The sequence below is a fragment of the Sinocyclocheilus anshuiensis genome, unplaced genomic scaffold (assembly GCF_001515605.1).
Source record: "Sinocyclocheilus anshuiensis isolate Anshui unplaced genomic scaffold, SAMN03320099.WGS_v1.1 scaffold779, whole genome shotgun sequence".
Lineage (NCBI taxonomy): Eukaryota > Metazoa > Chordata > Actinopteri > Cypriniformes > Cyprinidae > Sinocyclocheilus > Sinocyclocheilus anshuiensis.
This window is the reverse complement of record NW_015548244.1, coordinates 256,301-274,958: the sequence shown is the minus strand read 5'-3', so window position 1 is coordinate 274,958 and position 18,658 is coordinate 256,301. Positions and strand designations below refer to the sequence as shown.

Genomic DNA, 18,658 nt, shown 5'->3' with positions numbered 1-18,658 from the left:
GAGTCAAAACAGCTGATAAAAACATCACAATAATCCACAAGTAACCCACACGACTCCAGTCCATCAATTAAAAACTTGAAGCAAAAATCTGTGTGTTTACATCAAGACATTCTTAACTTATAATATTAATAATATTGCTTTATAAAGATGAAAACTTTCTGAATCAGGAGAGAAATATACTGGTGGGTTTTGATGTGAGATGAAAATAAATTTGTTTCACCATTCACTTTTCTGCATGGAGCTTTTCATTTCACAAGACATTAACTGATGAACTGGAGTCATGTGGATTATTGTGATGTTTTTATCAGCTGTTTCAACTGTCGCTCTGACGGCACCCATTCACTGCAGAGGATCCACTGGTGAGCAAATGATGTAATGCTGAATTCTCCAAATCTGTTCAGATGGAGAAACAAATTTTGTAATCTCGTAATTTTTGAGTGAACTAATCCTTTTAGAATTCCACAGTGCCCTCAGTATTTATTGTAATACAGTATTTTGATGGCCCCTCAAGCTGATCTATTCCAGTTGATCTATTCTATGATCAACTCTCAGTTGTATTTTAAAAATAATTTTTTAATTTATCAAAAGCAGCAAGCATTCCATTGACAATGTGGGCTCAGCAGTGAAATCAATAACTTAAATACAAAGAAAAGCCACAGTAAACAAATTCTAAATATTGCTTTAACATTCTAACACCATGTTCACTTAAATCAAACCACTCACTTCCACTTTCAGCTTTTAATGAACACTGTGCACGAAAGGCATGAAAACTATCACCAATGAACATCTAACCTACATTTGCCTCAGCGTTCAAACAAGTAAAGTTCTTCAGAATCACACAAAAATGTCCTGAAACGGTTTTTGTTTGCAGATTCACCACTTTTGATTGCATTGATTCAGTTTTGATCTTCACATTTGAGATTCTTTGATGCGGTTGGCCGATTCGCTTCAGTTACTGTTTCTAAAACTGTCAGCATCAGAATAACCTTTGCGATGTTATTTTGTTCTTTTTTTCGACATTCTCCTTTAGTAAAACTCCCAGTCACAGTCTTCTTAGTTCTGGGCATTTCATCCAATAAGTTTTTTGCTATGTGAATACATAATATTAACAGATATTTGGGCTCACTAAAACAAGGCGTTGATACTACGACCTAAATGTCTTTATCTGTTCTTTTAGACATCAGCACAAAGTAGTTCTTGTCTGTGGAAAACATTTCATTCTCAGATGAAAGTCAGTGCAATCAGATACAAAAGGAGCGCCTTTGACTCGGCTTATGAGCTGCTGGACGAGCTCCTTCGCGTATCACATGAGAACAGTAATGGCAAAGAGAGGTCATCGTAGATGGCAGACCGTTCCACAGACATACCTGTCATAGAAGCTTCAAAGCATAAACTGTGCCTCGTTTACGAAACACGAACAGAATGAAATGTTTAAATTGTTCGTAAAGCCATTTTTGATTCAATAACAACACCTCAAAAACAAGTTCTTACTAGTCCACGTAAGAATGATTTTTACAAACAATTTACAGTACATGCATTTGAATTACATGCATGTGTTATATGATTGTAACAATTTATGTAGCACTAGTTTTATGAACTATTTACATGGAAATTATGTTAATGTATTAAAGGGGTCATATGATGCGATTTCAATTTTTTTGAACCTTAAACCGCATAAACACATTTCATTACACCAAATACACAAAATAATGTTCTTTTTAGCAACATCATATGACCCCTTTAAGAACACCATAACTTATGTAAAAATGTTTTACGAACAATTAACAGAAAAAATTAATTGAATCGAAAATTCATTCTGCCTGTGTAAACATGATTTTAAGATTAATTTACACAAATTAGTTCTGTATGAATTTCATGAAATGACAGTTTACAAAAGAATGATATTACGAACGTTTTATGCAAATTCGTTCTGCTTGCTTTTCATGAATGAGGCCGTTTGATGTCAGCTCTCAAAATGTAAACATACGAAATTAAACCATGAAGTAAAAACATAATGGCAGCAAACATCTTAGTACATTATAACCTTACTTTCATTTTTGTTTCATACAACATGCTGTATTTACATGTAAGCATTATTTGTCTGGTTTATTTATACTTTTGGGTATGTTTTGTTCGTAAACTGTTAGCAGAGGGTGTGTTCCGGCTAGCAGCAGTTGGGCAGAGTCGGCAGGAACTTCCGGAAGAACTTCCTGAACTCTGTGTTGAAGACTGTGTAGATGACGGGGTTGAGGGCACTGTTGACGTAGCCTAACCAGGTCACGATGCTAGTGACGCTGCTGGGGATGTAGCAGTCTTCGCAGAGAGCCCTCATGGTGTGCACTACGAAGAATGGAGTCCAGCAGAACAGGAAGGCACCTGGAGATGACAGGGCAACATTTTTTCAATGCACACGTTATTTACACAAACTGTTCTTCAGTAAAATGCTCTTAAGTGCACCAGACTTTATAGACCACGAGCATTTAAAGTGACAGACGACTAAACTGCAGCACACTTAATACAACATTGTCGTCTGTTGGTGTGGATACTCATATAGATATCGTTTTCTTCATAGTTATTGTTCTTTGTGTAAACAAATTTGTTACCATTAACAAAAAAAAAATCATGGTCACACCAAGGACGATAACTATAATGATAACAATAATTCTAATTCTGTGACTACAGCTATAATGATAACGACACAGACAGGGTTGCCAGGTCTGCGAAACAAAACTATCCCAATTGCTATTGAAAACTAGCCCAATCACCTTTTATTCCACAGTTTTCCATGTTCTGGGAAGATCTCTTTAACCTGTGGACTAAAAAACAACCTACGGCAACAGTATAGATAAAACCCAATTTTGCAGGAAAACCACAGACTTGGCAACACTGAACACAGAGAAACAATATTATTGGAATCACTTTTAGAACTTTTTTTTTCCTGCTGATGAGCGATAAAAACATTGATAACCAATCACAATCCACACAACTTTATAGCATTTAAAGCAGCAGACAAATAACTGCAGGGTTCGCGTATAATAAACAGAACGATAGTGTCTGTTGTTTTGGAGGAATCTACAGGATCACATTTGTGCTACAGTACAGTGAACATCTAACCCTGTTCTCTTCGTTTTACAGGTTTTTAAATCGCTTTTTGGAGGCAGACGTAACTCAAATTTCTCAGCTGAGTAAGCATCATCTCAGATCACAGATATAAGTTATTTTATTCACTTCTACTCCGAAAGCTTCCAAACAGAAGCATAGCAGTATGAAGGGTTGCTCTCGTCAGAAATATGACCCAGCAATCTATCTGTCCCACTCCTGCTAGGTTCCACAGATCTGTCATCCATCAGAAGTGAGAGGAAGGAGAGAACAGGTAGGATGGCTGAAAGTCACCGGAAAGGGCATCTCTGCACTCTTAAAAATTCCAAAAGTTTTTTTTTCGAAGCCATTCCATAGAATAACCATTTTTGTTTTTCTCTACACTCTAAAAAATAAAGTTAATTATTGGCATCAATAATTCCACAGAGAACCTTTAACATCCCTGGAAACTTTCCATTCCACAAAAGGTTATTTACTGTGGAAAAGGTTCTTCAGATTATTGAAATGCTCTTTAGACTAAGAAAAAAATGTTTTTTTTAAGAACTGTTCACTGAAAGGTTCTTTGGAGAACCAAAAATGGTTCTTCTACAGCATGCAAAAGGCTGCAAAAACCTTTCTTAATGTGAAGAACATTTTAAAACTCTAAAGAACCTTTTTGCACTATAAAGAACCTTTTGTGGAACACTCTTAAAAATAATTTTTTTTTACTGCCATTTATGGTTCCATGAAGAACCTTCATTGCATTGAACCTTTTCATTGCACAAAAGGCTCTTTATAGTGGAAAAAGGTTGTTCGGATTATTAAAATGTTCTTCACATTAAGAAATAAATGGTTCTTTTAAGAACTGCTGACTGAAAGGTTCTTTAGGGAACCAAAAACCGAAACCGAAAAAACCCTTTTAGAACCGTTTTTTAAATAGAGAATGGATGTTAACGGTTCTTTACGGAACCATAGATGCCAATAAAGAACCTTAAGAGTGTAGAAGTTTATGGAGTCAGTGGGGTCCAATGTACTTCGACCTTTATGCTTTTTTATTTTGCAAACAATTAAATGTCATGTTTTATATAAAACTTTTTTTTTTTTTTTTGAGATTGAGCTTTTGAACTTGACTGTCAATGTGGAAAATCCTGTCCTTTATCTGTCCCCCCCCCTCTCTCTCTCTCTTATCTGTACTCAGGCTGAAATGATTGACAAGTACTGTACAGAGCACATCGGTGGCACATCTCCCAGGAACCCGTGAAGAGGATAAGTGCATGTCTCAATGTGACGGCTGCCCCCACTCTGCCTGCTGGACTAAAGCGAGGCTTACATCATAATCGGATTGGAGGATTGGTGAGGAATGATTAGCCAATGAGGCTCGGAGGAGTTCCTCAGTTCAGCACATGTAGAAAAAGTGTTTGTAATCACTCCTCCAAGCCCAGTTCTATTTTTTTTTTTTCAACTCACAACACTTCGGATGGAGATAAGAGAGAGCAGCGGTGTAAATATGCATCTGCAGTTTTGTTCTGGTGCATTTTATGGTTGAATCAAAGCTACTAGAAAATAAATTTGTTTCCCTTACCTTAATAAATGTTACTTTTAGGCAAAAACATTTCTTTGCTACTTTAATAATAAATTATCTGTCTTTTTTATTTTTTATTAATCAACAAAAATGTTTAAGCATGCCATGTTAATTGTCTCCTTCAAACAAACAGCAAGTTTAAAGCTACAAAAACATAAAATAAGCAACAACAACAAAACATTTTTTGTATAAAATATAAATGCTATGCTATAAATTTCAAGTAACTTCACATTTTCAAAATAAAATGTCTTATAGGGTCAGAATGTTGCTGTTAAATGTGTACTTTAATAATAAATGACCCATCAATTAATCATATGTGTAATTTGATTTTTTTATTGAAAAAGCATGTTAATCGTCTCCTGCAAACAATCTGCAAATTGAAGGCTAGAAAATACAAATTTTTTCTACTTTTTTTTTTTTTTTAAATATAAAAATTACATTATAAATTAAAAGTAGCTTTTCACATTTTCAAATAAAATGTCTTTGTATGGGAAGAATGTTGGTTGGGCCCTATTAAGCGGCTATTTTAAAAATAAACAATTCACCAGTTAGTTAAATACAATCATCTTTTTTTTTTCAATAGGTTTCCTTTAAATGTACTGAAAAACATGTCATGTTAATTTCTCCTTCAAAAAATCTGCAAATTGAAGGCCATTAAAAAAAAAACAGTCCATAATGAATTAATTTTCAGCTATTTCAGTATCATTAATTAATCATTATCAATAATTTCATTAATGTTTAGGGAGTTTATTAATTACTTTTTTTTGTAATCCTAATCACTAGCAGAAAACACAACAACAGTGAGACCGAAATTTTAGCAGTTGGTGGAAAACATGCCCCTGAACTTTGTCAACATAAAAATTTTGGGTGAAGATTTATAAGGGAAAGTGAATATTTTAGGTGCTGTAACTGACTTCCATTTCGTTCTTCATATTCTTTAACCATTTTTTTGTCATATATTAAATAGCCCTAAGGTGTAACAGAATATTTCTACCTTAATAAATTCATTTATGTAGTCTCTCAATTAATATGGGGTCATAAACAGGACATGATGTATTTCATGTCTTCTTACCTACTACAACAGGAAGCACCCTCATTGCTTTCCTCTCCCTCCCATTAATTTTCGCCCTCTTCCTTTGCTGGTTCTGGTTTCGATGTTCATGGTAGCTCCCACCAGGGTAGGCGAGCATGGACACGGGATCCGGGCTGTCAGGGTCCTGCTCCAGCTCCTCTAATGTAATGTCAGTCAGATCTTTCATGATCACAGGTGGCAGAGGGGGCGGCAGGCCAGACAGCGGCTGCAGGGACGCGGCGGCCTCCTGAAGCTTTCTGCAGGCCTGCATGTTGCTCCTCAGTTTGGCCTTCCGCGCCTCCTCCCAGTTCCTCAGGCCCCGGAACATCCCGCAGTACAGCAAAAGCATGATGGGGCACGGCACGAAAAACGAACAGACGGAGGAATACACCACGTAGTTGTTGTCCTCCAGCTTGCATTCGCTGTGGTCCCGGTTGGGGACGTTGTTGATTCCGAACATCACGGGGGAGGCCACGGCCAAGGCCAGGATCCATGTGGCAGAAAGCAGGACAATCTGTCGCTGATCCACGTGTTTGCGGTTGTAATTAAGAGGGATGGAGACTGCGATGAACCTGGAGCCAGCCATATGAGGTATTACAAGACAGTCCATGCAAAGCTATTAAATCAACAACAAAATTTTCTTGACCCTGATGAACACATTGCTTTTATCATTATATGCTAGCCAAGCCACTGCTCGAATCTCTTATTCGCTGACTGAGCTGACCCAATTATGTGTTGACCTAGTATTGCCCTGGACCCTCAACTGCTAATCAGATAATATCACTCATATCCAACATGTATGTGTTTAATAATGTGATTCCAGTTTAAGATAAAGCATAAAGGTGGATCTCACAAAACCAGTGAAATGTCCAGGTCATATTTCAACCCAAAATCTACGTTGAGAAATATATATGTATATACTGTATATATTTTTTTAGATTTAGACATTACATTTTTTAAGACATTTTTTGTCATATTTTTCCCAAAATTCCTTATCTTAGAAAAAAAGCCCAAAAATGTAAGCTTATTGTAAAAAAATATCTGAGAACCACTTAGAAAAAAATAAATAAATAAAAAAAAAAAATTACTAACCCTTTTTATATTTTTTGAGGGGTGTAAATGTTGAGTATGATTTGTGCGATACACCTATATATGTGAGATTCATGCATATAATTTTATTTAATAACTGGATGATTTGTTGTTGTGATATGTTGCTTTTTTTGTTTGTAATGATTTTTAGAGTTTTATGTTATCTATGTGCAGCACTTGGGTACATTTTTCTGCTTTTGAAAGGGCTTTATAAATAAATCTGAGTTAAGCTGCGTTCTCTATGAATTTAACTGGTTCTCAAAGCTGACTATCATCATCATATCAGTGATAGAAACAGCCATGTGTCTTTATTACTGGCTGAGTATGTTTGTAAACAGGAGCGTGAACCCTGAGGCATCCCAGCATCTCACAACTCGTGTTTTAAATAACTCCTGTTACACACAGCGCTGGTCCGTGTATCTGTTCTCCACACATTGCTGTTTCATGCTGATTGTGAGGCGACTTCTGCCAAACGATGTGTTTGCAGTCTTTCCTTGCATAACGAGGTCACGCTGTTGTATCTCTACAGAGTGCCGTCCTGAGTGTGTATCTCATTAATCTCTCAAAGCACCTTCTGCTGAGCCACACAGAATGGCAGTAGGGCACTTAATGACCCTGCGGTTGACTCGAATCGCCAGGCCAGCGACGGCGGGACAGCAGAGGAGGGTCTAAATGAGGAATCAGGTGTCATTACGAGGTAATGCCTGCAACTTAATGCCATTTAGTTATTCTGAACACATCTGCTCAGTCTCTATCTCTGCCCGTCTCTCTCTTCTTTTAATCATAGCAGGAAGCCACTTTTATTATAAATGCTATTTCATCGTGCCTTCAAACAGACCCACAAGTAGGAAGGTAACCTGCTGTGACCCTTACAGCTTCCAAAATATAAAACTAGCTGTGTAAAATCAGTGTACTGCATGAATTTAAGTTCATCAATCCTTACCCCAATTCCCATGAGTTCAAGAATCAGACTTTAAAGGCCAGTTTTACACATTTTATGTCTTTCACACAGCATTGTTACAACTCTGTCCCTAAAATAAAGTGATTTCTGGGTTACCATGGTGAGTTTTTTCTTTGATAATGACTGGAAATAAATACATTTTTATTAGAAGTAGTAGAAGCTTATTTAGTAGTAGAAACTACTGTACATTGGCATGAAATCTAATTTGCATAAGGTTGGGAACAGGGTTATTATAGATAACTAAAACTATACAAAAAAATGTATTCATTACTTGAAATAAATAAACGTTAAATAAAATAAAATATAAAAAGATACAGTTTTAGAAGCATTTTTCATTTTCATTTAGTTTAACTTGTGATATACTAAAATAACTCAAACTAAAACTGAAATAGAAATGAATAAAAACTCACATTTTAAAATAATAATAATAACAGTAATAATGGATAAAAACTCACATTTTAAAATAATAAGAATAATAATGGCAAAAACACTAAACTGCTAAACGAAATTATTAAAATCTAACTAAAATGAAAATGGAGAATGGAAAATGGAAAAAGAAATAACATAACAATGTAAAAAAAATTCTAAATATTAACAAAAAATATAATATTATCTCATATTATCACATTTACATACATATGGTAATTCATTTTTAAATTGTCCAGATTTAGTCCAAACTGAATCTTTGTTTGATATAGCTAAAATATACCTTTAAAAAAAAATATATTATTTTTTTTTTCAATTTAATTTGTGTTATTTCATACTTTTGATGATGACTTTGATTAAAAAATGTGGAAAACAGTCCATGACAAAACTTTCAAAACTGATAATGCATGAGCGCCTAAATAAAATTGTTGTTTTTGTCCCGCCAGTTTTATTTTAGCATCACTGATATATTATTATTATTTTTTATTAATATTTTTAATTGTTTTTTATTTTCATATTTTGTTTTAATTTTAATTTTAGTTGAAGTTTTCATAATTTTGTTATTTAATTATAAATACATTGTTATTATTATTATTTAAATGTGCCTGTTCTTATTAATCTTTATACTAGTTTTAGGTATTTTAGTACTTCAAGTTAGATTAAAAAACTGAAATAAGTTAATACTTTTATTTTTTTTTAATTCATTAATTTATCATTATTATTTTACTTTTTTGGTAATAATCTTGTGTCCCACAAGTCAGACCCACCTGTCTATGCTGATGGCGCAGAGGTTAAATATAGAGGCGGTGCAGAGCATCACATCCATGGTCATCAGTCCATCACATAGGGTCATATTGAGGGACCAAACCCCATCCTGGAACTGAGAAGAGAGAAAATCATCACCGTCTTTTACTCTTCACCCATCTGTTGCTTCTAACATCCTTGCCTCTGTCTATCCTCACCGTCTTTTCCAATCACTCCATTCCCATGGCTCTCTGACCTCTTTCACCTTCCCCTAACTTCGTGTTCTTAGAGCCACAGCGGAGCGACTGTGAAACCTTAATTTCCCTATTATCAGCTTGGTGTTGTCACAGCAATCAAGCCAAACACACACACACACACACATACACACACACACCACATGCTCCAGGGCTGATGGTAATTTTGTAGCTGATATGCATCCCGTGGTCTAAAAAAGAGATAAAACAGCAGAGAGGAGGATTTAATGGCATTTTAATTATTGGCCTGGAGAAGAGGACAGATTCTTAATTGGTTTTTGGTAATGGCCTCTCTCCCATGCCAACGAGCCACATTCACCCTACAAGTGGAAGCCATGAGATTATGGTGAGGGGGCTCATGTAAAATTGTAATTAAGCTACAGCTGACTCACTGGAGCATATTTTCTCCGTGTCCTTGACCTGAAGAGCCAGCGAGACCGCCATGAGCCGTTTGCTTTGCTCCCGGTGACCTTGTCCCCGCTGTCTGAGGCCCTCAGTATCCAGTCTAGGGGACACGGTAACCACCATGCCTGAATGGAATGTCCGACTGCTAGTTTTTTGGAGGCCTCTTTGGTCTCGGACCTCGCACCCACATCTCGGGATGGCAGACAATGCGTATTGTGCGATGTGTGTTTATGACATCCGGCTCTGGCAGAGACAGACAGTCTCAGCAGGAGGGGGCCGAATGAATGCATGTCTGCAAAGTTTTTCATGCAAGGGTAACAACTGAATATTGACGACGACAAGTTTGTTTTGCATATAGTGCCATATAGTTGTTTATCAGATTGGTTAAGAATTTAATTGCAATCAAGTAAATAGATGAAAGATTATAGATTACTGTTACCATGGTAACCATAGTTAATGGCAAGCTTCAGTTATTGTTGAAACAAAAAAAATGTTTTAAACACATTTTTATGTTCACATTCTAAAAAAAAATCACTCAAAATGTATTTAATTTTAATATTTAATTTTTTTCAATTAAGTGTTTGTGTGTGTACATACACACAACCACTAAAAAAATAAATATTTAAATAAATAGATTTTAAAAATGTAAATATTTTTTTTAAATATTAAGTGTATGTGTATATATACACAAACACAATTTTTTTTATAATTAGATTGTTTTTATATTACATATATATAATACATTATAATTTATATATAATTTATTTAAATATTTTTAATAAGTAAATATTGCATATACATACACACACACACTCAAAATTAAATATTTAGATATTACATAAATACCCCCCCAAGTTTGTTTATTGTTTTTAAGCAAGAAAAAGGTGTTAACAATAACGGAACATAGATAAACACAATGTATATTAATATTTTTAATATTAAGTAAATATTGCATATATATAGGCCTATATATATATACAGTATACACACACACACACACACAAACTCAAAATTATTATTATATTTTAACATTCAGTAAATATTATATATATATATATAAATCAAAATGACATTTAAATAATCTATTTACATTTTTAATATTGAGTAAATATTGCATGATATCACGTTATTACATATAGCTGACTTAAACTAGGTTTAATATGGACTTGCGAAAATCATCATGAAAGTGGTCAAAACTTACAGTGGTACCAATAAGAAGGTTGTACCCCGTACAACCCTTAGCAGGGTTTTAAAGTTGGTACCTGTTTGTTTCCTGGTCACCTTAAACATTGTACATATTAGGCTATAATACAATATTATATTAAATGTCAAATGTCTAGGCAATGAAGTGACTCGACTCACCTCTGCATACACGAACAGCGGTAAGACCAGAACAGCCAACAACAAATCCGCAACAGCCAAGCTGACTATGAAGTAGTTGGTTGTGGTTTTCAGCGCTTTCTCCGTGTAAACGCTCAGACACACCAGCACGTTCCCGCAGATGATGATAATGATCAACAATATCCCGAAGATGAGCGCTGGGAAGTTGTAGTTCGTGCTGTGGCTGGAGGCGGTGAGGTTGGCTGGCATGTCTGCCTCTATAACAACCTGTCATCTGGGAATCCCTTGATAAAACTGACTGATAAACCCCGTTTCTTCTTTGCCATGATTTGCGCGTTTCTCAAAACTCCTAAAAAGTTCCGCTTTGGAGCTGCGTCCTGTTATTTTCTGTCCTTAAAGAAGGGGAAGATGCTCACAGTGAGCTCTAAGATCATCGCTGTTCATTCTTCGCTCTTCGACGCGCAAGTTTTCCGTCAGGTTCGCAGCGCGGATCTTCGAGTGCTTCTATTTCCATCCAGAGTCTTTAAGCGGCTTAGCGTCGCGTTACTGGGGCGCTGTTAATATCTGAGGCGTTTCATTATATTACCCTGAGGCATATCTTTATAATAACATCACTTGTTATAGTTAGTGAATACGGCTGGATAAAGCCAGAGACGTGTCAGCGTCAACCTTTAGTTTCGACTAACAATCCACGGGAGTGATAATCTCGTCCTGCCGACGGTGGGTGTGACATTTTCCACGTCTGGCTGATGAAGGATGCAGGTTTAAATCTTGCGTATTTGAACGTACGCTGCTATATTAAATCGCTTATATTATTTTTTATCCTTGATAGCACACGTACATCACGGAGATGTCTATTTGACGTCTGCATTTACATCTGCAAGATGTATATTTTAGAGTGTTTGCTCATCTGCAATACGTCTACAGGACGTTTCCTATCAGATGTCAAATAGATGTTTAGAAGATGCGTTTAAGACGTGTATCATATTTTTGTACACAGCAGATGCTTTCCAGATGAAGCGATCATTAACAGACATCTTTCAGACGTATGTGTGCTATATCTAATGATTTTCAGGGAGGTTTACTGTTACCCAGATAGCACACGTATGTCTGCAAGATGTCTGTTAAAGATCGCTTCATCTGGAAAGCATCTGCTGTGTACAGATATTTGATAGACGTCTTTAAGATGTCAGTTATACATATGTTCTAAATCATAAACATCTTAAAGACATTTTCTAAATGTATATCTGACGTCTGATAGGAAACGTCCTATAGATGTATTGCAGATGAGCAAACACTAAAAAATACGTCTTGCATATGTCAAATAGACGTCTCTGTTACGTGTTCTATCAGGGTATATTAAATCGCTTATATGAATTGTTATCCACTGTGCAAATAGCTATAACCTTGATAGCACACGTACATCATGGAGATGTCTATTTGACATCTGCATTTACATCTGCAAGACGTATTTTTTTAGAGTGTTTGTTCATCTGCAATACGTCTATAGGACGTTTCCTATCAGATGTCAAATAGACGTTTAGTAGATGTCTTTAAGATGTTTATGATTTAGAATGCATGTAAAACTGACATCTTAAAGACGTCTATCAGATGTTTGTACACAGCAGATGCTTTCCAGATGAAGCGATCTTTAACAGACATCTTGCAGACGTACGTGTGCTATCTGGGTTTACTGTTAAAAATTTCTAGCACAGATATCCATGAACGCCAACTGTCATAAAGAAGTTTTTGTGTTTTAAGTTTGAGTTTTGTGAATCTGTAGTAAAGTGGAAAAAATAACGACAGTTTGTCCAATACTCATTCTGACACGAAGTGCTTGTACTTTTGCTATGGTTACTTTAACGGAATTTTTGCTCGCGCGCGTGAAAATCCGTGAATTTTACTGGTTGCTGAAACATTCGTGATTGTTTTTCTCTTTCCTAGTTTTTTCCCCCAAGATTTTAAATTAAAATCTAGCTATATAATTGTAGTCTATTTAAGGTCAAGTATATGAGTTTACAAAAACAACATGTATAATTATACTGGGAGCAGGCTGGTTTTAGAGGGGTTTTGGCCACTTCTTTAGATCATTTTAGACAGAGTTTTGCATGCCGCACAGCAGGATACATATACACTGTAAAAAATGACCGTGAATTTAACAGTAAAAGACTGTAAAAATGCTACAGTAAAAACCTGTTAAATGGTTTACGGTAAATTCCTCATCAGATTGTTTTCATCCTGTTTGTTGCTATATTTATTAGTAAATTACAGCAATTTCAAATTCAGCCCCACATTGTTATACGGAGGTCACTCCCAGCATGAAAAATAAAACTTTTATTCAAATTATGAATTTATATAGCACACGTACATCACAGAGACGTTTATTTGACATCTGCATTTACATCTGCAAGACGTATTTTTTTAGAGTGTTTGTTCATCTGCAATACGTCTATAGGACGTTTCCTATCAGATGTCAAATAGACGTTTAGTAGATGTCTTTAAGATGTTTATGATTTAGAATGCATGTAAAACTGACATCTTAAAGACGTCTATCAGATGTTTGTACACAGCAGATGCTTTCCAGATGAAGCGATCTTTAACAGACATCTTGCAGACGTACGTGTGCTATCTGGGTTTACTGTTAAAAATTTCTAGCACAGATATCCATGAACGCCAACTGTCATAAAGAAGTTTTTGTGTTTTAAGTTTGAGTTTTGTGAATCTGTAGTAAAGTGGAAAAAATAACGACAGTTTGTCCAATACTCATTCTGACACGAAGTGCTTGTACTTTTGCTATGGTTACTTTAACGGAATTTTTGCTCGCGCGCGTGAAAATCCGTGAATTTTACTGGTTGCTGAAACATTCGTGATTGTTTTTCTCTTTCCTAGTTTTTTCCCCCAAGATTTTAAATTAAAATCTAGCTATATAATTGTAGTCTATTTAAGGTCAAGTATATGAGTTTACAAAAACAACATGTATAATTATACTGGGAGCAGGCTGGTTTTAGAGGGGTTTTGGCCACTTCTTTAGATCATTTTAGACAGAGTTTTGCATGCCGCACAGCAGGATACATATACACTGTAAAAAATGACCGTGAATTTAACAGTAAAAGACTGTAAAAATGCTACAGTAAAAACCTGTTAAATGGTTTACGGTAAATTCCCCTACTATATACGGTGAAAAACTGTATTGGACATTACATGTATTGGACATTAATTTTACGGTAGTATACCGGATTTGGAAGTGAAAAAGATGTGAATAACCGTAAATTGACAAATATAAGTTAAAACCGTAAAACCTAAAACGTTGCTACCGTATTTTGTACGGTAAAATTCCAGCAACCACAGCTGCCGTTTTTTTAACGTAAATTTTTTACGGAATTTTTTTTACAATGTATGTCATGCCAGGAGTCCATGTGTGTCCCTAGAAGAGGGCTTAAATAATGGTTTATGTGTTTGTCTTTTGTAAAATGGCCGATTAAACATCTGTCAAAACAAATTAGTGCTGCTTTCGTTCGGGCTGCTGTGTGTAGAAGTTCACACAGGTGTCTGGTGTGTCTCTGTTGTGTCTGAGATCCATTCATCAGCCACAGTGGCTCATGGCACATCAATTAACAGCATTTTGGATACAATGATAAAGGTAATTCAGACATTAGAATAGTATATAGTAATAAACACACTGATAGAAAAAATCTTCTGTTGTAATATTAATAATAAACGTAAATGAAATTACGTAATATTTCTTCTAGTCATTTTTATTATGACTGGCATGCCTCTATAATCCATTCCACTGAGGAAGCTTAGTAGTCGCTGATGGCATCATTATCATAATCATCATCAACACTGTCATCACGATTAGTGTATACTCCACCGTGGTGAGCAGAGCTGCAGTGGAAATGTTTGATTGGGCCTAAGCTGCTTTGATCCAGACGTAGATTGTTGGACTGGCTTGTCTAACCTTTCAAATCAAACGGCTAAATGATGTTAAGTGTTGTCATCTGCCTTTCTAATTCAAGTTTGCTGTTTCCAAGATGTTTCCAATGTTTTGTAGCCCATATTGTCAGCGATAGTCGTCCTGTACGCAACCAGTGAGAGTGACCGATCTGTGTGCCACCGGCCCTGCATTGTGTCATAATCTGTTTTGCCATGGATTATCTGTGTAGGTTTCATTTGCATTATGATAAATCTTTGAGTAATGCTTTGACCTTTCCAGGTTGTAAAGACGAATGCAGGAGCGTTGACCTTTTACGTATAAAAGGCCTGCTGTTTTGTTCAGCTGAAATGTGAGTAAAACTCATTCATTCAGTAAATTTAGTAATAGTATGACATATGTTTATTGATTGAAATATTGAAGATGAATGAATTTGTTGTCTCGATTTTATTTTGTGGCTAACCGGTTATGTTTTAAAGAGCAATATCTGCACCTGTGACATTTTCTGAGTGATTAATTAGGATTGTTAATTTCTGAGGTACATATAACTGCATTGGAGGAGACTGAACGAACTTTCAGACGGCAATACATCAAACTGGTAAGATGAACTAAAACTTAAAACTTTTACATGAAAGTTCTGGTTGCAAAACAAGTTTCTGGACAGCATCTGTGATGTGCTGTTCTTCACTTGGTTTGACACTTTAATTTATATTTAAAATAAATTATAGATAAAAATAAAATTTATAATACAATTTATTTTAAAAAATTAACTTTTTAGTTGCGTCTATATTAATTAATTAGCTGGCTAAATTATCATTTAGTTGTAGGACTACTGTTTTCAGACATACTTTTTTTACATACTGAGGTACACATGAAAGTAATTTTGTCACTCATATCGCACTCACTTGAGCTCCAGTAGAGAAAATTTGATCAATAATTTGCAGTTCATAGAAGTAAATCAGTTCTGTGTGTTTGTGTCCTGATTACAGTATCGATCCAGTCAGGGAAGTATCTTTACCAAAGACGGTACAATTGCAGTTCCACATAAACCCTTTGATATTTTCACTCATATCTTATCTTTTTCACTCTAGACAGAACGAAAGTAAACACCTCTATTTTAATCAATGTGTTTGACATTTCAATTTTGATCTGTGCATGTTGTTGCAGCATAAATTGCCGTGTTGTTATTAAGTGACCTATAAAACCATTTTTTATCACTTGTGTGTCTCATCAATGCAATCTCATTCCCTTCTCATTAATGTCAGATTAAACCTTAAATAGTATTCAAATAAAAATACATTATTAAATCTTATTTGTATTAAAGTGTCAATTAACTGTAATGTGTTAGGTTCGGTTATAGTGAAGGAGCAATAACATTAAATCTAAACGTCAGAGGAAAACTGAATAATGTACATTAACACGCGAAGCTAAAGAGACGGTTCCCTACATCAGTGCTTTTCAAGGTCTGTTCTGGGGTGCGTTTCCCAAACAATGACATAACTTGCTAACATATGCATTCTTGGAGAAACTAACTAGCTAGTCACAATTCTTTCCTGAAAAAGTAGGAACTTTGTCACATATCCGCTGTTCAAACCATGTTGTTTAGAATTGTCATTAATGACGTCAAGCAGGTGGTGGAGTGATAACTTTGGCTAATTAATCAGTTTGAGATCAAATTAATGTCAGATTAAGGCTGTAAATAATGAACATGTCCATTATTTTGCTGGTTCCCTTACATCAGTTCAGGGTTCCTCGTGGCATACACTGTAAAAAATGACCGTGAATTTAACGGTAAAAGACTGGTTTAGTGTTTGTGTGAATGACACTGTGCACCTTCTATATATGTTATTATTTAAAAGCTGCTTGTGATGGGCTTTGGTTCATCATGTGACTTTCTCATCACCACCTGCATTTGGTGGTTATCAGTGTATTACAAAGGTACAAAACAGATTTCAGCACTTCAATAGGTTGGTATATTAACATTATATCAGTTAATGAAATTACGGTATTTAACTGTAAATTTAAGTTAAAACCGTAAAACCTAAAACGTTGCTACTGTATTTTTTACGGTAAAATTCCGGCAACCACAGCTGCCGTTTTTTTACCGTAAATTTTACGGAATTTTTTTTACAGTGTAGAGCTTGTACGCACATGCACGCTCTTATAAAACTGTGTTTAATTCTCTTAACGAACTAAAAGACATAGAATGAAATTTGTACATGCATGAAATGAAAGATATATTGTACATGTTAGCATGCTTATTTTGCTCAAGTGTCCATACGTCATTCTAACAAGAAACTGCTTCCAACCACAGGTTGAGAGCTGTAGTTCAAGCCACACATCTTTGTGATTCTGTTCCGAATGTTCATTATAATTATGGATTCGGGAAACACCAAATCGTTGAACTATGTAGCTAACAATGGAACATGTTTTCTTCAGAATGAAAGGTGTGCCAAAGTAAAATTGAAGTAAAAGCACAAATATAATGCATAATACTGTAATCATTTTAAATAGCCTATACATAAAGCACTGTTTAGCCTAAAGAACCCCTTTGTGTGAATCTTTTTGGCATAAAGGGTTCTTTGCAGTTGAGTAAAGAACCCTAGGGTTCTACATAGAACCCCAATGAACTTTTCTTTCTAAAAGTGTGCAGGCATATAGACTAGAAAAAAAGGCTTATTAACTTAAACAATAGACTTTTTTCTTGTTGCAATTTCAAAGGCATATTTTTGGTGCAGATTCATTTGTCACTGTTATGTTGCTAATATTAATATAATATTATCTTAGTGTTTATTTCATGTGTTAGTCTAGTAACTTATGTTGTTGTTTATGCATTGGAAAACTATCATAATCACCTTTGTGGTAGTATATTGAACAATATTGCATATTGTTGGGCCTATGCAGATTGTACACTCTTAAAAATAAAGGATCCAAAAATAACCCTTTATAGTTCCACAAAGAACTTTCCGTGAACAGTTCTTAAAAGAACCATTTCCTTTTCTTAAAGAACCTTTTGTGGAATGGAATGAATCCATGGATGTTAAAGGTTCTTCATGGAGCCATCAATGCCAATAAATAACATTTATTTTTAAAAGTGTAGTGATATTAATAACTCCCAGTTTGCACCAATTTAGCTATGGCGTTAGATTTATGTCCAATGTCAAATCTGTGTCCTGAAGCAAAACAAGTCGAGAACCACTGATCTGCATTACTAACCGGTCGGTCACGGGTTCAAACCCCTTAAGCTTTACATGACCATCATGAATGCTGAATGAGCCCCCTGTTCGTGAGGGACGCTGTAGTCTAACACATTATCCGTGTGTTTGCCGAGATTAGCGTTAGCCATTGCATGAAAACACTCTGAAAATAACACTGCAGTAACTAACCGATATAGTCTGTAGCGTGTTTTTGAATTTATTTGTGATCACAGATGGCTGACGGCATCGTTGCAGCTGTTGTGTGCGGCTGCCATGCCTACTCTTACCGAGATTGCTTTTGGCTCAGCTGGGGTAATTATATGACAACAGGAGGGCATTATGGGTAAATGTTCATGTGGTGTGATCTGTTGCATGAACATCTTTCACAGTGAGGGTGTTTGTTGCACACACATACAACAGCAGCTTACTGATCCAAACGTGGAAATGATTCATAAGAATATTGATTTTCAACTTCAGTGAATTAAAATGGTTATTTACATCATAAATAAAGGGAGACAGGGCTTGACCTTTTTTTTTTTAAATCTCTTTATTTAAATTTTCTTGAAACAACACACACA

General features: G+C 35.4%; 1 protein-coding gene across 2 annotated transcripts; it reads right to left on the bottom strand.

Annotated features, from left to right (window-relative positions):
* Positions 1 to 1,729: 1,729 nt before the first annotated feature.
* LOC107655149 (D(4) dopamine receptor-like) lies at positions 1,730 to 11,635 on the bottom strand. 2 transcript variants are annotated; one of them, XM_016442570.1, is made up of 4 exons: positions 10,974 to 11,215; positions 8,976 to 9,088; positions 5,733 to 6,304; positions 1,730 to 2,376 (listed from the first exon to the last, which is right to left on the bottom strand). In XM_016442570.1, exons 1-4 carry the CDS (start codon positions 11,199 to 11,201, stop codon positions 2,165 to 2,167), a joined length of 1,125 nt encoding a protein of 374 aa, XP_016298056.1. In that variant the 5' UTR covers positions 11,202 to 11,215; the 3' UTR covers positions 1,730 to 2,164. The 2 variants fall into 2 exon arrangements, with proteins under 2 accessions (XP_016298056.1, XP_016298054.1); XM_016442568.1 differs by lacking the exon at positions 1,730 to 2,376 and adding an exon at positions 4,141 to 4,333 and having other exon boundaries at positions 10,974 to 11,635.
* Positions 11,636 to 18,658: the final 7,023 nt, after the last annotated feature.